At 32.9% G+C, this 27,242-nt stretch overlaps 1 protein-coding gene across 2 annotated transcripts; it reads right to left on the bottom strand.

The window, feature by feature from the left end:
- Positions 1-621: 621 nt before the first annotated feature.
- LOC123532986 (solute carrier family 23 member 2-like) lies at positions 622-23,678 on the bottom strand. 2 transcript variants are annotated; one of them, XM_045314629.2, is made up of 12 exons: positions 23,340-23,678; positions 19,744-19,901; positions 7,488-7,588; positions 6,671-6,753; positions 6,208-6,389; positions 5,410-5,521; positions 4,224-4,380; positions 3,598-3,851; positions 3,286-3,450; positions 2,916-3,024; positions 2,598-2,693; positions 622-1,118 (listed from the first exon to the last, which is right to left on the bottom strand). In XM_045314629.2, the coding sequence occupies exons 1-12, from the start codon at positions 23,508-23,510 to the stop codon at positions 919-921; spliced, it is 1,788 nt and encodes a 595-aa protein (XP_045170564.2). In that variant the 5' UTR covers positions 23,511-23,678; the 3' UTR covers positions 622-918. The 2 variants fall into 2 exon arrangements, with proteins under 2 accessions (XP_045170564.2, XP_045170563.2); XM_045314628.2 differs by having other exon boundaries at positions 623-1,118; positions 5,401-5,521; positions 23,340-23,676.
- Positions 23,679-27,242: the final 3,564 nt, after the last annotated feature.

The raw sequence follows: 27,242 nt of genomic DNA, 5'->3' as shown, positions 1-27,242 counted from the left end.
TTATGTTGTTCAATGACCAGATTGTTTTAACGTTTGAACATCTTAAATTTATCCATCTTTCCACTTCCTCCTAATAAAAATTTGTAAATTAACATTCTCAGTGGAAATACGTTTTAGTTTCTGTTTGGTTGTTATAGAAACAACACGAGCTGCATAGTTGATTATGCACTGAAACCGCTTAAGGTTTCAATCCTTTGTAATTTCAAAGGTGTATGTAGACGAAGTTATGGCTTCCACGAAATATTGTGAATCCCTTTGCTGTATATGCTGCACTACCCTGCATCATTACATGTATGTTAAGTACCTTCTAGCGTGTTTGACATGAAAAGGGCGCTGTATGAATCTGGTATAGTAAATGTACATAATACTTTAAACAGGTGTGCAGAGCCAATTTGATGAATGGAGCAACATATTTTTTTTTAATTTGATTTTTTAAAGTTTTGACGTAAAAAATGTTCAGACGCGTAAATTTTAAAGCAAATAGTTGACGAAACTGAGTAAAATATGAAATGTAAATAATGAAATGATTATTAGTGTACAATACAGTCTTTTGTTTTATAAACTGCTAGACTGTACCCTGTTGTATTAAATACTGAGGTATTATGGAGATCAGGCTTCTGTCAGTAATAATGTTGTTACACACATATATATTTATTTTTATCTCTATTGTCATATAAACAGTATATCTTATTGACACTTTAGGTTTCACATTATAAACAGTTTGATAAACTTGAATCTATCTCAAAATCATAAACAGTCAAATAAAAGTAACAAACCATTTAATAATAGATTGAAGCATGATTATATACTTTATAATGACGACATTTACATACACACATATATTCATCAATTAAATATGCGTTTTCAACACAAACACTTAGAAACTAAAGCAAATTGCCAAATCCTGGACATGAAAAATTATACATCATTAACCTTAGGACTGAGTCTTTTGTATGGTAAGAATGGGACGACTTTCATTAATTTCAGACTGAGAAGCCTCTTGGGAAGAAGAGGGTCATAAACTTCGAAACCCTCATTATATCTTTCAGTATCCAACTCAGCAGTTTCATCATCATCACTTACATGCCAGGCCGCCATACCTCGGTCTTCAGCTGATCCTGATAAAAATATACTAGTGTATACACATTTGTTTAATAAAGTCGTTAACCGCCCGCCCGCTTTGCTCAGTAGGTAAGAGCGTTGGTCTACGGATCGCGGGGTCGTGAGTTCGATCCTCGGGCGGGGCGTATGTTCTCCGTGACTATTTGATAAACGACATTGTGTCTGAAATCATTAGTCCTCCACCTCTGATTCATGTGGGGAAGTTGGCAGTTACTTGCGGAGAACAGGTTTGTACTGGTACAGAATCCAGGAACACTGGTTAGGTTAACTGCCCGCCGTTACATGACTGAAATACTGTTGAAAAACGGCGTTAAACCCAAAACAAACAAACAAATAATAAAGTCGTTATGCCAAGGGCTCTTCTTACTTATGGGCTCTTATTTCCACTTCTTATATTCGTTACACCGCCAGTCGCCACGGCATCCGTAACATTTGCATAACTAAAACATGCTAATCATTTGAATACAATGACTCACGATTAACATAAAAGTGTCAACATTAAGAACCTACCGAAGTCTCTTTAAATCCTTACACATATACATATAGCATATAATATGAAACGTTATTGTAAAGTATATGTGACATAGCATTAGAATCAGATGCGTGTTATTTATCAATATGAACTCTCGACTAACTTACTCCTTATTTCGAGATACATATCTACAATTTTCGACATAAGTTACTCGAAATTACTATAATAGATGATGTAGATAAATAGGTCATGTCAAAGTTTAGGTACCTTGGGTCACTCTAGAGGGTTATAGAATGTAATTGGCAAACTGACATCGCGACTGTACCGTCTTACTCGTGCTATCAACGTGCGTTTCTATTTTTTGACAGACTAAATACTGTATTTTAAAACTTTTGTCCGAAATGTATTAAATTACCATGTTTTTACTTTTCGCAAAGGTATGTACTAATGATCGTGATATCTAAACTTCATAAACACCGTCACCTTTAATTACATATCAAAGAAACTATAACACATTACAGTAGTATTTCAATGACTTCATTCAAATTTAAGTCTGTACGTGATTTCTACACTGAATATAAGCAAGTGAAGTACGAAGATACGGGTTTGTGTAATAACATGGTTTGTTTACTAGACATGCGCAAATTGAAAGTATTTGTAAAACATGGTTTGTTTACAAGACATACGCAAAGTGAAGTACGAAGATGCAAGTATTTGTAATAACATGATTTGTATACTAGACATACGCAAAGTGAAGTACGAAGATACAAGTACTTTTAAAACCATGGTTTGTATATTAGACATACACACAGTGAAATACGAAGATACAAGTATTTGTAATTACATGATTTGTATACTAGACATACGTAAAGTGAAGTACAAAGATGCAAGTATTTGTAATAATAATATTTGTATACTAGACATACGCAAAGTGAAGTACGAAGATGCAAGTATTTGTAATAATATGATTTGTATAAAAGTTATACCGAAAGAAAATACCAACCTGGCACGGTATTATCTAGAAAGCAAGCCAGTGTGGTACCAACGAGTGTTGGGTTGCCTAGTAACATTGCTATGATTCTGTCCGCTTTCTCATTACCTTAAAATTAATGGTTGTAACAATAATTATTATATTGAGAAATATACAGGATACGTTTAATAAACCGAACTTTATTATAGTTATTATAGAACTAAAATGGGAACTATTATAAAGTTAATATACTTAATTGTTGGAATAAATCAATTATCATTTCAAAGTTATACTTCATGTGAGCATACATTATACGGATCTAAACGCAAAAATAGCAAGAAAATAACAAACCTGAATGAATTGGTGTAACAACTTGTTGGACCCACGTTGGCACAGAAAGCCCAATAAATATTGAAAGTCCAATTATTGCCATATTTCTCGGGGACGACATGTTCGTTACCTGTACCAAATATTGTCACATTACTTACAGGTGTTGAGATGCCAATACGTCTACCGTCGGCTCAATAACAAGGCAAATATGATATAACGTTATTATCAACATTATATTCTAAGTCAATTAAGTAGCAAAGCAAAATAAGATACATGTTCATAGTTAAGATATTCTAGTAACAATCTTATCTCTATTGAAAATCTAGTCAAAATTAACCAGTTTCATAACCAAACCCTGTATACGCACGGTCTCCATTTTGTATTAGCTTACCTCAAGATTAGACAGAACAACACCGAAGAAGATGCCAAACATTACAACAATAGCCCCGCCAAGAACTGGACTTGGTATAGTAATAAACATAGCAGAAAACTTCCCAAATATACCAAACAAAACGTACAACACCCCAACACCAATAAACACCTGACGACTGGCAACCTGTCAATGTAAGTTATGTCACAGTCATAAAGTTTGCAAAGTAGTTAGCAAACACAACCGTAAAATCGTATATATTGATATTAATATATGGTATATCGTACGAAAAAAACCCAACAAATGGATATACATGATATGAAAAGATATTACCCTAGTCACTCCTACTGCACCAATATTACCACCGTAGGTTCCAGTGGCATGACCACAGCCTACAGTACCAGAGAGGAATGTACATAAGCCTTCTACGAGCAAACCCCGATTAACTGCATGTCTTGGCGGAGGTGGTACGCGGCACACTTTTGCGCATGCGTAATAATCTCCAATCGAATCCAAGACAGATATAAGAGTTGCAATCATGCACGACAGGAAAGCTGTTTCACTGAATCCGATTGGTCCATACTGACCTGCAGAGAGAACAACATGATAAATTCATCGTTGAAAGAAATCATTACTATTCCGAACATATTCGTGCATGAGGGATGAGTCTAGTCCTGCTGCTGTTGTATTATTTTATTTGAAAAGGAGACATGGAAGGGAGTTTTTTCACGAATACGGCTATGACTGCAAGGCGTTTGTAACGGTTTTAGGTCAGTTCTAAAATGCTCGCAAAACAAACCTTTGTCATTCTTACGAGGCAAATCATATATAAAGGATATTCCCTAATCTTCCGTAAATCACAAGAAAACATAACTGTGTAGAGCATCTTGAAAATGTTTGTTTCAGTTGTTTTCCATTAGAAGATGAATTTAGAAAAAAAAGATAAGAACTATAGTTACCGGGATAAGGGAACGTAAACCAGGGGTGGTCACGAATGATAGATATCCGTGCGTCTGTCCGAGCGTTAAATCCTGGGTGTTTAGGATCGTCAGGAAATACACCAAACTTTGTTAGAAGTCCACAGAGCAACCAATTCAATATTATAGATATTAGAATCTGAAACAAAAGTTACTTTTTAATAAAAGAACAATTATCATTTGAGCAGCACTACATATTTTCTTAACGTATATATTTTATCACGCTAACGCTTTTTGAACGTTTTATGAACACAAACATGTATTAAAAGGTTCCGCCAGTCTATCAGAATTTTTGACAATTAAGTCCAAAAACGTGTTTGTGAGGCTTTACTAGTATCAAGAAAAAATGTACATAATTAAGTGTCTGTAATATTTATTGCCATTGATACTACACGCCAACCGTTTGCTGGACGCGATTTTCATAATCTTTGTGGATTAAAAAGATAATAATAGAACGAATAAACTGCCAGTATACAATGTATTATTAGAATAGCAATGTTGGGTGTGACCGATCATCCAAATTTCATGTAGAATCATTATATGCACTTTTAATTTGTTACTAGGAAATAGTAATGTAAACCTTTAAAGGTGGTTGATTACTAGTATATTTTGGTCAGGTAATAGTTCAGTTCAAAACTTTAACATCTCATTAATTGCACCATGAATTATTAATACATAGACGTATTTTTTTAAAATTTGATTGTTCTGTCTTAGTTATTATATGAACGGATTTGGGGCGAGGGTATTAAAATTATACATTTATATTAGGATTATAACTTGTAAAAGATCATGTGACCCGAGTTTATAACTTAATAACTTCTAAGGCTGATAACAAATAAAAATAAAAACTGACATGATGTATTTCATGGAACAGGCAGCAGTTGGAAAATGGCATTTCACTTCCTTGTTTCTGAACATAGAAGTTAAGGTCATGAACAGAAATTAAATGTTTAAAATTTGTTTTCGGGCATTTAAAACATAGATAAATGTGAAAATTGCACAAACGAGTTTAACTGCAATTTATCATAAAGTGCTTCTTTCTTTTAATCAATTTGAGCGTGAATTTTCGAAATAGTTTTAGTGAAATATATATTCTTTTATCTAAGATAAACAGAAACCATTTCTATAATGAATGTGGCATTTTTGAATTATATAATACCGCAAATACTTGATGCAAAGGGTAACGTATTATCCTGAATCCAGCCGAAGGTGTCCAGATAGGTATTGGCATGTTGTAATTTGCCAGATACAGGAACAATATCACAGCAACAAACACCGTTCTGAGAAAATAGACGATAGTAGTTTAGATATGTTGGCATTGTCTGAAATTGAAATACTGTTATCAAAACGACTCACCACCACTTTCCTCCAAGTTAAACCTACAGCAGTTATAAATAAAATCTGGAAAGTAGATAAACCTTGTACATGCCTTTGTTTACAACAGTTTAAAATGCATTTTAGTCTATGGAGCTATGTCGAATTTCAATGAAATCAATAGTTGCAGAAAACGGAATATCCCAAAGAACACAACGATAAGTCATGTGTGTTTACATACGTCACGTTGTCAAAAGAGATATATGAAGGATACTTCCAGTGGAATTCGTGCGTTCTGTTTGCAGCGTTAGAGCGAAAACTATTCCTACAGTCGCCTTCGCTTGACGATATGGTAGATGTTCGAGATAACTATTTCAACAGTATGCAACACTGGCTATGAATGAATGGGAAAGCCAATGTTGTGGCGGCGTGGACAATTTTCATTTGAATGCAAGATACACGATGTATTGCATACTCTCATTGGAGCGTCTAAGTGGTGGTTCATATCATTAAACAAAACTTCATATTGAAAAAAATGAAAATTTGTTGTCATATAGACCTTCTATCAAAGATGATATAGTTCGCATACTGGAAGTCAAAATTTTGATTACTTCTTATGGAGTTAACAAATAAATTCTATAAAATAACTAACGACATAGCGATTCCCCAGTTAACTTCCACAAACTTAAGGACCGGCTTGACGATAAAGATGAAAAGGAGAACCATCGTAGGAACAATGGTCAAAGGTCCAACAAGTTTTAGCAACACACCAATAAGCCCAGTAAAGCCGAGCAGTGCATGTATAACTCCCGCTAACATCAGACTCCCTTGAAGCTAAAATATATAGAAAAGAGGTAAAAAACTATACTAAAACAATTTTCTTTAACCATTTGTAATAAAAGAGTGATTTTTAATGAATTATTATATCTACTTCCCTATGGAAGATCTTTGAATGAATACATTTGCTAAGCGTTTGTGTAAGTTGTAACTGATAGTTATAACTTAATAGCTGTAATTGAGACTTTACTCTGATCACAAATGTATTATGTAAAGATATAGTCTTTATTCATACAAAACGTTACCAGCAGCGCTACATTCAAATGGAGCATACTTACTGCCCGAACATTCCATAAAATTCTGTCCATTGAAATATCTTCACCAGTAGAGTTGGCTGACGTGTTGATCACTTTAGCGACGTCTGTAATATATACAGAGAGCTTTGCCTATCTGATGATCATGTATTATGTTCGCAAAAGGAAACGTTCCGCACATGTAAGATAAATAAATAGTAATCGGAGAAAGAGGCATTTAGTATCACACTTATCTCTCATTGATCTGTCTGCTTATACTTATCAGACTCCGTTGATACATGATATTGTAAGAACTGTTGTGAGTCAGTGTAACGAAAAAATAAAGTGCGATAGAGGTATCTAACAGGGTACTTGTAAAAATATACCGGTATAACACGAAAGTGGTAATCTGTTTTACAGATTAAGAGTTAATACCAACTTAAGGACATAGATTAGCGACAGCGTAACTAACAAGCTGAGTTGCCCCGTGCTCTAGCGGTTACACGGTTGATTGCCAATCCAGAAGTCCATGTTTCGAATCCCGGTCCAGACACTGAAAATTTCTGAGATACTCTGGAGTGTCTTCCACAAAACCAAGAGGCCAGTATTGGTTCTTTCCCGGAAAGATGGCTTCGTGTGTAGTGGTGCTCTACACTTAGCATGTTAAAGAAGCAGACGTTCTATTCACAAAGAGACCATATATTTTAGTTGGACTGCCTGTATCTAAAGTTCCTCATTTTTCTGTTTTGAGGTTTTTGTCTCGCATTTTATCCCTGGTCAGACCTGGTAGAAGACAAAATGGGACATTTGAGTGGCTGCCGTTGTATTTATGAATGTTAGTAAAATCAATCAGGTAATTTACCTGATACGGGGGCCAGTGTTGAGCAGAAAGATCCCTCAACACTCCCTACTAACAATAAAGGAACGACATACTCTGACATCGCTCCTTGGAAAAGTGGTAATCTGTAATATAAAATTAGACACATGTTTCTCGGGCATTTGTGATGTCCAGGCAACTTCTCCCACTCCATTTTCGTTGCCTACCCTAACTTCCCACCTCCACCCGCAAAAAAGAGTTTTGTATATTTTCTTTTGTAGGAGAGATGTGTTTTAAGAGTTTCGGAGAAGAAAGTTCGAACATCACTAAATCATAGAAAAAATAGAAAAAAAAAAAGAAAGAATTGTTTTATATGAAAATTAAACAGCATATAAAACATTTATATTCTTCCATAAAACCATTGTCAATTTACTCATACATGTATTGAATTTCGGAAAGGGACTGCATGAAGGGGCCACACTTCTGGACAGTTCAACGCCTTTAAAAAGTCACCATTTTTAAAATGCTGTTACATGTCTTCGTTTTGATGCATTTGCAACAATGTACGAGTGCTTAAACTTTCCATAACAAAGTTAAACATCGTTTTTGACAACTGCTTTATTTTATTTCTTTACAAATGGCATTCTTTTTAAAAGGGGGACAACTCTTTTAGAATACCTTAAGTGTCCAATTCTAAGGGACAGAACGGTAAAATGTACTGGACAGATGGGTTGTTTATAAAGATGCTGTTTGTTTACTAAAGATTTCTGTGGTTTTGTGATATACTGCTAAACTTATAGCAAACGGTCAAATCAAATGAACAAAACGAAACATGCTTAGCAACTGTTTTAATGCAAATCTTTACATTTTTGGAATAAGATAATCCTTTTATAAAGAGTTTGTAAACGCTGCCAACTGGGTAATTTCGTATGAATACACACCAACGTACTGGGGATACGCCTCGAACCGGGAAATTCCCCAGTTCATTTTAATAATACCGCGTTATTCCTGACATTCAAATTAGTCATACCTCGAAATTTGAGCTGATTCTGAGCGATAGAAATTTATTCCCCGGTACGCCGGTTCTGGTCATACACATATCTCACAGACAATCAGAATTTTACAACGGTGTGTATCTTTCGCCATTTACTGCAGTTCCCCAGTTTACCTGTATACAACTCGTAGTACATACACACAAAGGTTTAATTATTTTCACTAATTTAACATAATGCTTTCGTCATTATAAGCTTATGAGTGAAAAGATTATATTGATTAATTCATCAATTACCAATTAAATATCTTTTTATGTTCACAAGACAGTATTATATATTTATGTTACCGCATATCTTTTCCGGCTTATTGTGTTATGCGCTTTTATTTCTAAGTTAATGACTTGATTTGACAATACTTATGTTAAACTGAGAATATTATAATACACAGGAACACTACTCAAAATACACATTCTATATATATTCATCGCATTTAACAAACTTTCAACTTCAGGCGCGGTGCTGAAATATACTAATTCCTTTTGAATTACCGTGCTGCATTTGAGAAAAATAAATGTAATATTACCTCCAAAGATGTTCATATATTCAGCTCATAATGCAGTTACCTATGTAAATTCAACAGTAATTAATACAGCAAAGCCAGAGAATTTTAATACAGTTTCGCTATTTGTAAAAAAAGTACAACAACATTTGTACATTAACTTATGATATTATTTACTACACATCAGAGAAATGCATATGAGGATCTGACTCCAGTACGTTTAAAATACTGATTAAGAACACGTGAAAATAATAAAACCTATATCATACAGTAGCTAACTCATGCAATTATCTTAACATAGGATTTTCATGCTATTTTCGCGCTGATTTTGTTCAGCAATCGCAATGTGTTGAAATCTATGATGTAAAAATGTCCCAAAAGTAAAAATGATACTAATATCTCTCAAAAATCTGTGCTGCATTTGAAATGTCATTACCTCCTACGATGTTTATATATGTATAAGCAGCTGTCAACTTGTTCCGCAATTATCTACGTATGTTGAAGAGTAGTGAATACTACAAAGCCGAAATAGTTTAATACAGTTTTATTTTATTAAGTATTTGTCAAATTTAGAGACCACATTAAATCATAACATTAGTACATTATCTGATTGATTTTATCTACTACACATCAAAGAAAATGACACAAGGATCTGACTCCAATACATTCTTAAAACTGTTTAAACACTTGGAAATTCTAAAGCCTAGATCATAGCTAACTCGTACATTTACTTTAACATGGGAATTTCATGCTATTTTTGCGCGTTTTTTGTTAAGCGATCGCCAAGTCTAGAAATTCATGATAGAAAAATGTTTCAACAAATCATAGGCTATAAACTTTAAGTGTGTTGTACATGTCCGAAATAACTGTAGTTTACGACGGTTCAAATAAAATGATAATGCTGCGGCTGCACGGGTTTAGGATCATTTGGCAAAAAAATAGAAACCGTGAGACATCAGTTAAACACATGGGAATCACAGCAAAACAATTCTCATGCAAAAAAAAAAAAAAAAAAAAATAATAAAAATAAATAAATAAATAAATAAACAAAAAAATTTGATGTTCACATAACGAACAAAACTTATATCATGAATTTGCTATATTTTAATAAGCGTCTTATCTTTATAAACTGTCGCTTTTAGCATGATAAAAGTTATTAAGTTGTTACACAAAAACCATTGACGTGTAAAGTTTGATCGCTCCAAGTCTCAGTGCGTTACTGACATACCAAGGGTAATTTTTACAATGCATATGCTCATTAACCAAAAGGAGTTTTTTCTGTCACTGACATTCCTATCATTCTACAATAAGTACGAGTATGACATACAATTATATCTGCGCACGATATTTTCTTCGACTTCAGGTCCGTAGAAGTTCAATTTGATCAAAACAACGTTTTAAGAAATTTTGTTTGTTGGACGGGTTGGGAACGACCTCACTCACTGGCTAATCAGTTTTGTTCATTCAGTGATATATCACACCGTGCGTTTATTGCGGGGAAATAAAGAACGAAAATTATTGATGATTGAACTGACAGTGCTGATGAAATAGAAACAATCACAGTATTCTACAGATGAGTTCCCGAGGTATTAGGAAATACAGTATGTAATGCATCGTATGAATCACAATTTATTATACATGTACTAACCGTTTGACTGAAACTTGAACACAGAAATTTTATTGCGATTGAAGGATTTTATTGAATATAAAGCTTTTAAATACATAACGATATTATTCGTTGTTACATATATGGTTATTTCATACTTCACTCATGTAACTGACCGACACAAAATAAGACATTTCCCTGTTCGGTGACACATTAACGTAGTATTTATTATGGGTGCAAGTATATTTATCTTTAGTTTTGACAGTGGCATATGTATGATTTACTGGTATTAATAGCATTGAGGGAAACACAAATATATAATAATCATAAAAATGCTTACGATATAAATGTTTTGATTAAAACAACAATATCATGAATTTAAAATACCTATGACTTATTTCATTTTACTCTTCCTTGATCAGAAAGATTTTTACACGAGCATTCCGTTTCTGCATGTACTTTGTTTTGAAAGAGTACTGATAAACTTTGCGGTAAATTCAGCTGTTCCTTCAGTTTTCATTTTCCTACCTTTGTAATGTTTTACTTTATATACATTTTCGTGATCGAAACTCCAGATAGTGTTGTATGCAATTAAATCATGTTCAGTTTTAAAGGAAAAATCGTCACAAAATTGGGAAAAAGACTTTCGGAGTGTGGGATTCGTACACACGACCTTCACAAATTTTGAAAGATTAACTTTGTAAAGTCAATGTTTTACTGAAGCCTGGTTTTCTAAAAAAAAGAAAAAAAAAAACAAATCCTTTATATGGGAAAATAGTTTGGACACAAAATAACTATGACTGGAAATGTTGTAAACTTTGTTTAAGTCTTTTTTTAATATTGATTGCTATTTTCCCGGGTAAGAAATAACGATTTTCATGCCAAAGTCAGGGAATGCGAGTCATTGCGGAGTTTGAATTAAGATTCCCCGATTTTTTATTCCTGTTTCCGCATATCGAACCTAAAATTTACTTTGCATTTAAATAAGCGCAACATTCTTTTTTCTAAGAAAATCAAGTTTTCGTTAACCTGTTATCGGAGAGAAAAGCGCAAATAAAAATAAATGCTTTGTTTCTGTCATTCTTCCTGATTTAGAGTCATGACTTGTGTTTGCCTCAGTTCTATCTTATTCAAATTAATTACCTACTACTATTGTTTTCGTCTCAAGCCTGAGTCATGAGTTGATATCCTACTCTGGGAACGTCATTTTTGTAATGCCTTATCTTTTTGAAACCGTTATCATTATTAAATAGCAAACGGTACTATAGTTTAAATCATGATAATGTATACAATGTATATATAATAATACTCAGTTTAAATGTAGAAACACAACAACTGAAAAAAATACTAAATATTATGCCGATTGGGAGATTATCCAAATAAGTTGTCTGTGTTTTTCTTGTATGCATGATTTCGTTAATCCGAATGGTTTTTAAAGGAACCACACTTATATGTTAGACTGTTAATTCTGTCTTTTGAACGAGTAGAATTGAAGGAAAAATAAATTGTCTGCTTAGCACAGATTTAAGTGCGGATCCAGAGATTGGGGCATTTTTTCTCGCTCGCTACGCTTGCATAGGTAATTCATCATTTGTTCTGGGTGAAAATATAAATATGCATTTTTTCTCGCTCGCTATGCTCGCATAGGCAATTTGTCTTTTGTTTGGGTAAAACAATGCATTTTTTTCTTGCTCGCTACGCTCGCACAATAAAAGTCCGACGAGTTTGCATGAGCTCTTATAAAGCTTTTTATTTTACGTTAATAAACTTTAGTAACCCCTCCCCATAAAAATCCTCAGAAATCGGGCTTAGAAATTCTATTCCGAGATACTTCAGCAGGAATGAGTCTGACGAGTCATTAAAACATGGACTATACGTAGCATGTTATTTGGGTTGATTTTATCATAAAACCTGTCCTTTTTCAATACCAAAAAAAAGCACCTCAGAACGCCAAGAATGCACCAGATGGATCTATTGTTTTCAAAATGTTCCGGTGGGGTGGAGTGGGGTGGGGAGGGGAGATGGGGACATGCCCACGGACCCTCCTAGTTGTTCTACTACAAATATTTTGCACCCCTTACACCAAATCCTGTATCCGCCCTGAGATTTGTGAATGCCTAATTAAGTTTTTTAGTTAAAACATAAGGAAGGAATTAAAACATACAATATTACTTATTTTTGCAAACCAGACAGGGATTTCCGGTATCTTTACCGGTGCTGGAAAAGTCCATCTTACACCCCGGGGTGGTGTAAGATGACTCTCGTGCTGTAAATGACGTATAAGAACTACATATATGTAAAAGATTTGTGTAGTAATTTATATTCTATTTAAAAAACGGAATGAAAATTCAATACCTTGACAGTTCCTATTGGTTCCTGATAGTATATTTCTCGATTCAAATCACGTTATTTTATCAAAAATTCATAACGTTACGCTGCAACTGGTAAAACAAAACCGGAACTAAACATTGTTGTTTGTTTTGAAACGTCATTGGTTTCCCGCGCTTTGTTTAAATACACTGCCATAAGAAATAGTTCTAAAAAAGAAAGCTGTTCAATTGATTTTATTTTTATTATTATTTCTTGAAACCGGTATGCAAGAAAAAGATTCTACCACTGGTTATAGGCGCAGATGGAAATATCCGGCTCTCGGGTAACTGTTTAGGCGGTAAACGGATATTCCTATCTGCACCTACGACCAGTGAAAGAATCTTATAATATCGAAGTTCAAAAGTTGCTGTAGGCAATGGAAAGTGATTTAAGCACACAACTGATAAAACCAGATACTGTTTTGTGCGTTATTATGTCTCTGCATCATGAGTCTGGTTTGTTCTTCGATTGTTCTATGTCTTGTCATAAACAGTTATTTTAATGTTAATATTTGACATAGACAATTTTTGATTGAATGTCGAATGATTGACGTGCTACATGTAACTACATACAGAATATAGAACTTTCTCTATTGTCTGACCGCCTCTGTTTTCGGGTGGTTAGAATCAATGACTTAAAATCACTCGTAAGTACTCACTGATTAAGGGCTTGGTTCAATCCTTCTAACCGACCAGGTCTTTAGTAACGAAAAAGACAATTGAGTACTCAGTATTGGATCCATTCCAGAACGTTTTGGTGTAATGCCCACGTGCTATAACTGAAATAGGTTTTTAAAATGGCGTAAAACCCCATCAAACAAATAAGTCCTCTGTGTTTTTTCTTATTATGATATTACAAACTTCGCATTCACCATATTTAATGCTATTCTCGATTCAACTTACACACTACCGGTCAGTTATACATTTACCAGAATTTAGTCATTTCACAACTCCCGCTGTTTTGTTAAACATCACAATTTCACATTCGTCTTACACAAACACCGTTTGTAAACATATCACTCGTGAGTTTAACACTAAAATTCCCCGCTTGAATGTGAAAATTCTTGCTTAACAATATGAAGTGCAGCTTAAATTAAAGCCTCGGTAATTTCTAGATCATAAGTAATTTGATAGAATGATGAAACTGTACTAGTAATAAAGAAGTTCTCCAGTTGGTCAGCTATGCTTACATCCCAATTAGATTGCGTTTACAGGCGCGCGCCGCTGTTTTGTGGTCTTTCAATTCTGAAAGCTAGTAGTTTTTCCATAAGACTTTTATAGACAAAATAAATGGTTAACTTAGATAAACTTGTAGAAGCTAATATTCAGAAATAGGTCAATTCTAACTTCCAGAAATACCGTTTAATAATGAAAAATATAGTTCAAATACGCAAGTGTATATCAACATTGCTTATAACCAATTAAACAGTTTTTCTAAATCATTCGTCGGTCGACAAAGGGCTTCAACATCAGTTTAAATAATACAGTTAATTGTAATAAACTTCTTTCGCAAAATGTCGTAACTTTGAACTTTTCCCATAATTTCTATCAAGGAATTTAGTATGATTTCGAATCAGTTACTAAGCAAATAACTATTCAAACCACTTTAGCGACCAGTTAATTACACTGTGCTTAATAGAAAGAATAGCTTTGATACTAATAATAGTTTTGCCGTATTTTTGAGAATTGTGTATAGGTTTTTGCTATGAAATATCTCTGTTATAAACATGCGTAACAATGCCTACATAATGTGACTTGTCAAAAATGATAAATGTTTATTGATTTTGTGGAACATTTTACATATCAGTACACGTATTTTCAAATATGCCCAGTTTCACATGTATCAGTTTGTTTGGAATGTGTATAAAGAAACAATTACATTGCTGAAATTGTATAGATAAGTAATAAAAAACTTATAAATAATGGCAAATTCCTAGTACCGAATATTAATTACGCATGTCGCCGTAACGTTTTATTATTGGTCAACGGTCAGTGCAGTTACTTAGGCAAGAAGAATCATGGTTAAATTGGTAAGACTATGGTTAGACACTCGATGAAAATCTTCATAATATTTAATGCACATTAGTAAGATGTAACTAATTAACTCATACGGTGTAAATTATACGAATGTGTTCAACTTGCACTTTGAATAAAGATATATAAATAAATAGCATTTTGCATTTTTTATTAATAGCGTATGCGTTTAAATACAACATTATATAATCTCAACAATGACATATAGTAAAGCAGGTGTAAAACAATATAAAGAAGAAGCATACTAGATATGACTGTATTTCCCCTTTTCGACAATACTAAGATGGTGGCATGACAGATAGACTAGTCGCCATTATACTTCATAGCCATCATGACATAAAAAATTACATCGTTTCAAAAGATAAAGGTAAGTGAGTATTATCTCGGAAGGATTCAGAGCATACCACACAGCCATATGCTAAGTCTACATTACAGTTTGACGTCATTCGCCGCTTTCCTACCAATCATTAATTTTCGTTAAATTATAAACCGACATAAAATATATACTATGAAATGTATAAATAGAAATCAATTGGAGTCATTGTAGGATATTCGCATTATTTATCATGTTCTCGTATATAATTATAATTTATAAGAAAGATGTCTATTTATTAACAAAATAACCATTGAAAATATGTTAATAATCTATGTTACAACAAATATAGTGACACATTATTAAATGTCAAAAAAACATCTGATGTATTATTTTTAGCTAATTTCAAATTTATACCTAATATCCAAAAATATTCAAGCTAATGTGTAACCCACTCAAAACATGTCGAGCTAATGAGCCTCGCATTTGAAATGCTTGTCTATGCACATACTGTTCGGCCACTGCAAATACGATCAACTGTTTGATAAGACAACAATCCTTGCTAAAAAAAAAATACATGAACTAAATGTATGTTAAATCAAATTCGAAACTTTATTTTTAGTTTTTAAATAATTGCTACTGTGATTTTTACAGGGAATCTACTAGTCCGAACAAACGCAATGAACCAAGCCGCATTATTTAGTCCTTGTCTGATCTGTTGCTACAATCTGTGATGCTAAATACCAAAACAAAAGAAACAATGTTATTATTTCATTACATTTTAAATATAGCAGTTAGAACATAAATGTCACGTTGAAACGGATCTCCATTTTAAAGGGCCTTATTCAATAGCAGGGCAATGCAATATACCATTATTTTTCATTGACATGCACTGATAGAAATTAGTTAGCTAATTCATTATTTCATACATTTGAAAATAATATATTAAACTATGTTAAAGTTCACGTTGAAAAGCGATATAAATTTGTAAAGGGACCTTGATGCACAGAAGGGCCAGCGAACGAACAAATGGTAGACATGTCTTGATCAATAATATTTCGGTATTACACAGTATGCAATTAACTGTAATCATCGAAATTCATTTACAGCATTACATACAATTATGTAATGCATAATATCTGATAAAGGGTGTTCACTTTAACGCATTTTCAATGAAGGATATCTTACGGCAATGTGAACGCGTTTATTTATTGTAATGGCAATATGAATCCTAAGCTGCGCTGTTTCAAGATTATCATTTTAACCATACAGTACAGCTATGACGTTCTTGAAAAACATATAATATGTATAAATTGATGTAAAATTGTTGTACTATTAGAGAGAACATTCCATATTATTTTCTTTCATCAACGACTTGAAAATTCTAAGCAACGTAATTTTCTGTACAAAATCTGGAGCATATGCCTTAAATTCCAAAGTCTCATATGTTCGCTGACTTGTTTCTTCTAAGTGACATGCCCAGATCTTACAGCCATTTGATAATGCAGATATTGTATAACTGCAAACACCGTGCAACTTGATAAGAAAAAATAATGTATCAGAAACGATTGGAGGTGTAGGATAACACGTTTTGAGATAGAGAGATCGGTAGTAGAACAAATCCATTGAATTTTATCTTTAAACTATAAGACAAAACCGTTGGGCAGAGCCACTCCATTTTTTGTAAACTTGTATCTCAACGCTAACTTCTAAGCACAAATTACAGATAATTATTTTGTCATGTGAAAGTTGTATAAAAACAAGATATGATATTTTGATTAATTCGAAATTAGAGAAATGGATAATTATGAACGCTTAACTTACATTGTATTTTCAAAAGTGGAGGATCGCTACGACCGCTAAAAATGTATGAATCATTTAAACGTTATCATTAAAAAGATATTAACATAGAAAATATAAAAATCGTAACCATTTCTAAAACTATTTGATTTTAAAATGCCCATAAATGAGCGAAATGTTTTAAAAATTAAAAATTCAGATCCCATACACAAACGATGTAAAAAATTTGTTTGTCCCAAGCTACCGTTTACAAACATGGTATTTATGCGTGAGCCTGCGTCTCATCCTGAAGGTCGAGTCACAACTATCCCAAGGGCTTCGCAGGCGTTAATTACCAAAACAAACGTGTATGTCGCTCTTTATGCATAAAAAAATGACAGCACGACTAAATGCATTGTTTTCAGTAGAGTTTGAGTTTATTGTTTATCATCCTCACTCCATATACATGTATACATATAAAAAATGGACTAAACATAAAACACAAGTAAAGGCCACTCTATGTTGATTCAAAGACTATATATATAAATTCTACAATATCCACATTTCACATTAAATCAGTTCTCTTAATTTACACAGTACCGTAGTATACATGTCTGCATATCATTAACACAAGAATTTCCCTAAAATTATAAAAAGGTTATAAGACACTGAACAATTGACGCACAAATGTGCGCTAGTAAAAAATCGGCGTTTGAACACAGTATCCACCAATCAGATTGGAAGAACGATAGCAATATCTCTACTCCGCTCAATACTGAAATCTATGTGATGCTTAACGAATTCGGTACATTTTATTTAACCTTCGATTTTTCTTGGAAAAGTAAACAGAGTTGATTAAATATTCGATAACCTGGCACACATAACAACAACTACTAAAACTGATTGGAAGGTTATGAGCATTCATCTTATTTTAGTTATTACAACGTACAGTACACATATTTTGGCATTTATAATCTAAAAACATGATACAGTTAACACCATTAATTAGAAGAACAACTTTACATATCGAATATTTGAGTACGAACAAACTGAGAGTAGGATGTAGATAAAGGTAGTGCTAAGCTTTCGAGTTAATTATATGATTTACTTCATCAGTAAAAAATACGCTGATACTAACAAAACATCATGTAATAATACAAAAATCCGAATAGCACAATTAACACGTCGATACTTAATTATTCAATTATTGGTGTCACAATGGACTAACAGACAGCTTATAAAGAGTAACTTAGAAAACTAGTGCTAATTGCATGGGAATGTACGTTTGGTGAAACTATACAGCTAAACATAATGGAACATTGTGATTTATGTACAGAAAGTTATGTATAGCAAGAAACAAGATCAGACAAAACACTGTGCGCAGAAATACTACAACGCTGTCAGCATTTAAATATAGAAAAATCAGTATTAAAGCAATGAATTGCCTGTTTGCACCATTTTTATTGTGTGTTACATGGGCGATCCATGAAAAAGTAGTTTTTTATGAAGAATGGCACTTAATCGAACACTGGACGTACTTGGGTGACATTGTCACTTACATGAACTTACCAAGTTTTTGTTGTTGTTGGATCTAATTACATCGGAAAAGCTGAAAATCTGAATTCTCTTACATTGACCAAGCCCAGATGAAGTACCAATTATATTACCTTTAATGTATTATCTAAATTTCTATTAACATATGACTGTAAAGTTGTATAGCGAAAAGTAAAATAAAAAGATATTAAATAAAAAATATATTCCACGTACCGAAATATTATTTACGGCATGTGCACGTAACGATTTATATTTTGGTCTACGGTATCAGTAGCAGTTACTTAGCAAAAGAATCATGGTGTTAAAATTTGGTAACTCATGTTTAGACACTCGATGAAACTATCTGTCATAATTAATTTAATGTCACTATTAGTAAGACTGATGACTAATTTGAACCTCATCACGGTGTAAATTATACGAATGTGTTCACACTTGCACGTTGATATTTAAAGGAATATAAATAAAATAGCATTTTGCTTTTTTTATTAATAGCGTATGTCGTGTTTTAACTACAACATTTTTATATCTCTAACATGACATTTAGGTAAAAGCGTGGTAAAACAATATAAAGAACACCCATTCTAGATATGACTGATATTTTCCACCTTGTTCGACAAGAACGAGAGAATGGGGCATGACAGATAGATTAGTTCGCACATTATACTTCATAGGCCTCATGAAATTATATAAAAATTATACATCGTGTTCAAAAGATAACAGGTAAGTGTAGATTTCCCGGAAGGATAGAGCATCCCACACAGCCATATTGCTAAGTCATACATTTACAGTTTGACGTCAGTTCGCCGCTTTCCGTCCAGATCATTACTTTTCGGATAAATTAAACCCGACATAAAATATATCAATGAACATGTACAAATAAAACAATTAAGTCATTGTATGGTTTATCGCCTTATTTATCATGGTTCATCGTATATAATGATATAATTTAATTTATAAAGTTCTTTTATGTATACATAAATTACATTGACAATATGTTTTAATCTATGTTAAACAACATAATATAGTGTACAAGTTTTTAAATGACAAAAAAACCAGTCTGATGAATATTTATTTTTAGCTAATTTCAAATTATACCTTATACCAAAAATATTCATAGCTAATGTTGTAACACCACTCATAAACAGTGTCGAGCTAAGTAGCCTCGCTTTGAAAATGTCCTTGTCTGATGCACATACTGCTTCGGCCACTAGCAGAGATACGATCAACTGTGTTGATAGAGACAACAATCCTTGCTAAAAAAAAAATACATGTAATGAAATGTTATGGTTAAACATACGATTTCGAAACTGTTATTTTTATGTTTTTACAATAATTGCTACCTGTATTTTTTACAGAGGAATCTCTGGTCTCGAACAAACGCAATGGAACCAAGGCCGCAATTAATTTTCTTGCTTGCTGTATGCTTACAATCTGTAGATGTGACATATCACACACGTACAAAAGTAAACAATGTAATTATTTCATTCATTTTTGAAAAATATGAGTTAGTAATAATGATAATGTCACGTTGAAAAGCGGATATCATTTGTAAAGGGGACCCTTGATACACAGCAGGGGCCTAGCAGAATACCATTTTTTTTTCATTTGACATGTCACTGATAAGTAATTAGTTTATGGTAATTAATTATTTCATTTCATTTTTGAAAAAATATGAGTTAGTACTAATGTAAATGTCACGTTGAAAAGCGGATATAATTTGTAAAGGGGACCCTTGATGCACAGGAGGGGCCTAGCAGGATATCAGTATTTGACATGTCATTGATAAGTAATTAGTTTCTGGTAATTTATCCAGTATGCAATTAATGGTCAATCTCGAAATTCATTTTACTAGGCATTATCATAACAACTTGTAAATGTCATAATATCTGATAAAGTGTGTTCACTTTAACGCATTTTCAATGAATGGATATTCATTAGTGCAATGTGAACGCGTTTTTATTTATTTTAACTGGCAATATGAATCCAAGCTGCCAGCTGTTTCAAGATTTCATTTTAAATGCATACATGTACATGCTAATGACGTTCTTGAAAAACATATATATATATGTATGTATATTTGCATGTAAATTGTTGTACTATTAGGAGAGATACATTTCCCATATTATTTTCTCCTTTCATCAACGACCTTGAAATAACATTACAGGCCAACGTATTTTCTGGTACAAATCTGGAGCATATCTAGAGATATCCATATATCTCATACTGTTCGCTGACGATTGTATTCTCTCTAAAGTGACAAGCCCGAGGATCTTCAGCCCATTTGGATTTATTTGCAGACTATTGTATAAACTGCAAACAGCCAGTCAACATTGATAAGACAAAAATTATTGTATTCAGAAAAGATGGAAGGGTGTAGGGATAATACACGTTTTTTGTGTATAGGAGAGATCGTGTTTGTAAACAAATCCATTGTATTTTCTATTTTTAGAACTGATAAGACAAAGACCGTGTGGGCAGACGCCGAGCGTCCATGTTTTTTGTAAACAGTGATGTTTCTCTAACGGCTTAAACTTTCTTAAAACACAAATAATATCAATAATTTTTTGATCAATGGAAAGTGTATAAAACAAGCAAATTATTGATTACTTTTGATTATAATTTCGAAATTAAATGGATTAATTATGAACGCTTAACTTACAGTGTTTTTTCAAAAAGTCGAGGTCACAAACATATCCCAAGGGCTTCTGCAGGCGTTAATACACAAAACAAACGTGTATTGTCGCTACTCTTGCATAAAAAAACATTACACGACGACTAAATGCATTGTTTTCATAGAGTTTAGAGTTTATTGTTTATTTCAGTCTCATCCATTTACATGTTTACAGTATAAAAACATGACATATACATAATAAAACACAAGTAAATGGCCACTCAAATTTGAATTACAAGAGACTATATATATAAAATTTCTACATATCACATATTTCACATAAATCAATTCTCATATATTACAGTAAAAAGCAAGACATGTCTGCTAATCATAACACAAAGATGTGTCCTAAAATTTAATTAAAAAAAGGGTTATAAGACACTGAACCAGATTAGACAGGTGCACTAAATGTGCGCTAGTAAAAAATGGCTTAAAGAATCAAGTATCCCCACCAATCAGATTGGCAGAGAACAGATTAGCAGATATCTCTTACTTAACACTAAAATACTGTAATCATATGTGATGACTTGACGATTCCGGTACATTTTTTATTTACCATTCTTGTTGTTCTTGGAAACGGTAAACATGTTTTAAATATTCATAACCGGGGCACACATAACAACAACACTACTAAAAGCGTGATTTGAAGGTTTTTGAGCATCTTACTTTTATTTTTAGTTATTACAAACGTTACATTACACATAATTTTGCATATAACTAAAAAATTTGATAAACAGGAACACAATTATTTAAAGAATAACAACTTTACATTCGAATTATTTTGAGTACGAACAAACAGAGTACGGATGAGTACGAAGCTAGTGGCTAGCTTTCGAGGTTTATTATATGAATTCTCTTCAATCAGGTAAAAACAAACCGACTGATACTAACAAAAATCATTAATATAATACCTAAAAACGCGCAATAGCACAAGTTACACGCGATACTTATTTATTCACAGTTATTTACAATAACTGAACAGACGCTTTGTAAAGGGAGTAAACTCTAAGAGAAGCTAGTGCGTACATTGATGGGGGAAGTACGTTTGGGGTTGGAAACTGATACAGCTAAACATACTATGGATTACATTGTATCTATAATGCTACAAGAAGAGGTTATTATAGAAGAAACAAGATGCAGATGCCAAATATCAGTCTGCGCAGAAATACATACATACGTCCCTGGCAAAGCATTTCAAAAATAAAAATCATGTATTAACAGCACATGAATTGCCTTGTTTGCACACGATTTTTCACCCGTTTATACATGGGCGGATCCAGTGAAAAAAGTAGTTTTTATGCAAGAATGGCACAAAACGAACACTGGACGTACTTGGGGGTAGACATTGACGTTGTACAGTGAACTTCCTAGGTTTTGTTGTTAGCATTGTTGGATCTTAATACAACAGCGGGAAAAGCTTTGAAAATCATGAATTCTCTATATACATTGACCAAAGACATGGAAGTACCAATTATTATTCCTTTAAATGTATTTGATTCTTAAATTTCTTTAATATTATGTTACTCGTCAAAGTATGCGACTTTGCAACTGCCGAAAAGAGTCCAGAGGAAATTTATAGAAGGATATTAAATCTAAAAATGTATACCAGCAGTGTAGCGATCTAGAACGCTAGAATCTAGACGGGTAGAAAACCCCTTTATATAAACTGGAAAATCATAATATTTATATGTTGGTTTAAACTTGTTAATAATAACACCAAGTGTATTTAACAGAATGTGTATAAAAGATTACGTGTATTTTATAAACCTGGTTTTCATGATAAAATGTTAGCCTTAAAAGAATAAGGTATAAAGAAGAGTCGAAAATGATTTTAGATATAGCAGGTGACTTTTTATCGCCAAATTCCATCGTTTTATTGCTGAAAAGTTTTTTCCAAACAAAAAAGAAAACATGTTCAAATTCAATTAAAATGTAAAGATCATGATTAATGCAACAAAAGGAAACGCCTTGTGGTTTAAATGATAGTCAGATAATCAATATAGATTCTAAGATTAATTACCTGTAATGCACAAACAATAGTTATATGTATGGGCGGCGAATCGTTTACTCCATATATTAGGTATTTGTGGTGTTCACTGTTTTCAGATGGCAAATCCGCATTTTTCTCTTTGTTAATGTCATTATTTGTTAGCGCACTTTTCTCTTTGTGTTTTTCCTCAGAGTGAGACATTATGTGCTCACTTAATTTCTTTTCCACTACTTGCAAAGAGTGAACAGAATGCCTTCAGTCGATATATATAATTTTTTTTGCTTTACTTAGGTGCAACTACACGTTTGATGTTCATACATGATCAGTTTTACCAATTGTTTCATATCTGTTCGTACACTACCGACCAAGCGTGTGCATGATCATCCATAAAGTTTGCTGCCAGCTTAATCAAAGCTGTGCTGGATTTAAAGTGTTGTTTTGGTATAAACTGTGCCCTTGCATTATGTTAAATATTCCTGTCTTTATTTGTGTTACTGACCTATAACATTTAGACAGTAGTTGCAAACTGAACTTATTGACCATTCATAATAATTGTAAAATATCCTGTAATATGAAAAAAGTAATAAACAACCGAGAGACATTTTAAAAACAAATCTAATATGTATAACTACTGCTGACCCTTAAGCCATGTAAAAAACTGTTGAAACATCATTTATATAGAGCATTATTACAAAAGCTGTTGACCAATAGTCATTCATATACGGATCATATAATGAATATATTTATTTTTGGTCCTCGGGTAATAGATGTGTTACTATTGATCGGCAAGCCATTCAAAATGTGTTTTATTACGTGACTTCAGAAAAGAATTCCAAAATTATTTTCATTGTTTTTGATATCTGACTTTAGCTGTTCCAACTCGCGGCGTAATTATCATTTTCAATTAATTTCAGTCTGATATTCCGTGGACGGATCGTCAAGGGGGGTAACTGGAGTCTCGGATTGGGACTAACTTTAGCCCAGCAAGCCTATATTTAGCCCAAAACTATAAACCGGTCATTTATTCAGGGAGCCATGAAATAACAGAAGTTATAAAAATGTACTATCGCTTTTATATTAACAAAACAGTATTTCTCTGATATAAAGGCAGGTCAGCTCCAACACAGTATCAATGATACAGCTTGGAAAAAAAGTTCAAACACTCAGAAGGGAAACATGGTCTAATATATATTACAGTGGCACGGGTTATACAGCTAAATAAACAGTGATTTGCATAATTTTGATAAACAATATTCCTCTGCATGATTTGGTATATTCTATTAACCTAAAGTTAACCTAACTTTTGCCTTTTTTAGTCCTGAGGCTGATGTACTTAAAATAATGAAATAAATGATAATAATGTGTGTGATAATAATAATGCAAAAAAAAAAAAAAAAAGGCGAGAAATCCCAACATACCTCGTTACACGTGTATATGTCAGAAGTAAACCTAAAATATTCATCTACGGTTTATTACGTTTTAAGCATAATGTACACAGCTCTACACACTAAATGAGTTAAATTGTGAAAACTATGGCAGTCCACTAACACAGTTCACAGTTCGTGTGCTCGGTCGAGTATTTGACAATAATATCATTGCCACTGGCGCCAGACCAGAAAGAAAATGCCTCTGTACATATTATACCCTGCCCCTAGGTCTTCTATAAGAACCATGGTCATGAAGGGAAAAATATACTAACCCGTTTCAATCGCGCATTTCATACCTAAAACACGCAGTTCCGTAAATGTGTACTATGGATATCAAACAAGTGGTAATTTATCTTCCATTGTGTACCGGTCACATTTCTTCAATACATGTTCTCTTAGAAAAACAACGCGTAGTTTATAGTTATTTCAACGTTACACAAAAAACTAACTTGAACTTCCCTGGTGAAGTTCCGTTCTAGATTACAAAACCATTCTGATTGGCTAATGTGAAAATGTATGTCAATCGTCATTTTACTACACCGTTCGCTAAAATGTGAAAAATGCAGCAGCATAAATGTGTAAAATGAATGAAATAAACAATTCAATTCAATTCAATATTTTATTTGGCATGAACAAATAAATGTTCATCGCCAAACAGAACAGGTGCAGACAGATTTACGAGTTCAAATTAAAGATCATATACAAGATGAATTTCATTCATCATTTCGAGTTTTATTGTAAAAATGTATTTTTTTTAAATTCTGTTTATGTTTGTTTACATTTCGCCGAATATGTGTACACTGCCGTGACCTCTAGACCGGATAGTCATGAGGGAAGGTCAAGCAAGTTTTGTTTTTCTGTAACGTTGACGAAAGCATAAAATATGTTGATAATGTGAGCAATATGGAACATTGAGATAATGTGACTGGTGCACGATGGAAGATAAATTATCGCTTGTTCAATATACTGGATACCCATTCGCCGAACTGTGCGTTTAAGTTGAGAAATTTACGATTGAAACGGGTTAGTATATTTTCCAGTTCATGACAATGTTTTTTTTTTAGAATACCTAGGTGTAAGGTATAACATGTACAGAGGCATTTTCTTTCTGTTCTGGTGCTAGTGGTCATTGCACACATTGAGCCACATATATGAAACTGAGTATTTCCCCAATAATCTATCAGTATATGGATGTACTATATAATCTGTTGTATACCTTAATATATAATAGAGCAGTTAAAGGCAGTCTATCATTCATTTAATGTGTACTGTTGTATATGTTTTATTCTTCATTCGAGTGGTCTTACATGGGAAAGTACCGAGTTTATAGTATTAGTCATATGTCTGTGTAGTTATGTTATGCTAATAAAGTCTCTTGTAACTCTCTATTTGGGCGGCAGTGTCCATATATATGTTTTCAAGTGACGTACACTGGTGAGACTTAAATAAACAAATAAATATTGCAGCATCTTTCTAGTATCACATGGGTGGTCTATGCTTGTGACCTTGGTAGTATTTTTATTATGAACAAGAGACATTTTTTGAAAAATATGCATGCACCTTATCCTGTGAAATCATTTAAATTCGCTGGCATGAAATTGCACGCAAACGTGAAAAAGCACTGTTTCGCGCGGGCTTTAATTCGCTCATTTTCAGTTTATAAATAAATAAAAAAAAAAAAAAAAAAAAATAGCGCGGTCTTAAATTTGCGCATCGGTTCTAGCGCGAAATACGCGAAAATTCGTCCTACGCGAATAAAAATGATTTCACAGTACTGCTTCGTTTGAATGGAAGTGGTAACTGATGTGAATGTTTAGTAAATTTTTATAACCTCTTACTTTACTAAAACGGATTAAATACTGGTTTAATTATATCAATATTTCTTGTAACAAAACAAAAAAAAACAACAAAAAAAAAAAAAAAAAAAAAAAAAAACAAACACAATAAACAAAACAAAAACAAAAACAAAACATAAACCATGATGAAAACTACACGCATCAGTACAGGTCTACAATATCTCAATTGCATCTAAGTAGCTGCATATATAGTTGAACTTGCACTATACTTGATTTTCATATTTTCCATTGATTGCTCCGATATGACACATTATTGTTTAAGTCTAAGACAGTATTCATATATCAACTGTCTCTAAAACATGTTCTTCGTTTATGGTAGCAACTACCAGTTAACTACGATTCATATCAAATCAATAAAGGAAGATAACTGAAAAATAGGTCTGGTAGAGTTACGGTCCATGTACATTGTACTTCCTCTAAATGTCTTTTATCTTTGTTTGTAATTTGCAAACATTCTATACATTAGTTTTAGAGTTCTGCCATGAACAATAGCATTCAATAAAGGGACATAACTAAAAATAAGAAGAGGAGAATTATATTCTAACACCTGACACAGCATCATTCATGTTGATCAATGATGCCAAGTTTGTTTTTATAGTCCATCCATGAATGTTAATTTTACAGTCTGTAGCCATGAGTTCAACTATTAA

Source organism: Mercenaria mercenaria, chromosome 11, assembly GCF_021730395.1.
Source record: "Mercenaria mercenaria strain notata chromosome 11, MADL_Memer_1, whole genome shotgun sequence".
NCBI classification, from domain to species: Eukaryota; Metazoa; Mollusca; class Bivalvia; order Venerida; family Veneridae; genus Mercenaria; species Mercenaria mercenaria.
Note: the sequence above shows the minus strand (reverse complement) of the source record. Positions and strands in the feature narration are given on the sequence as shown.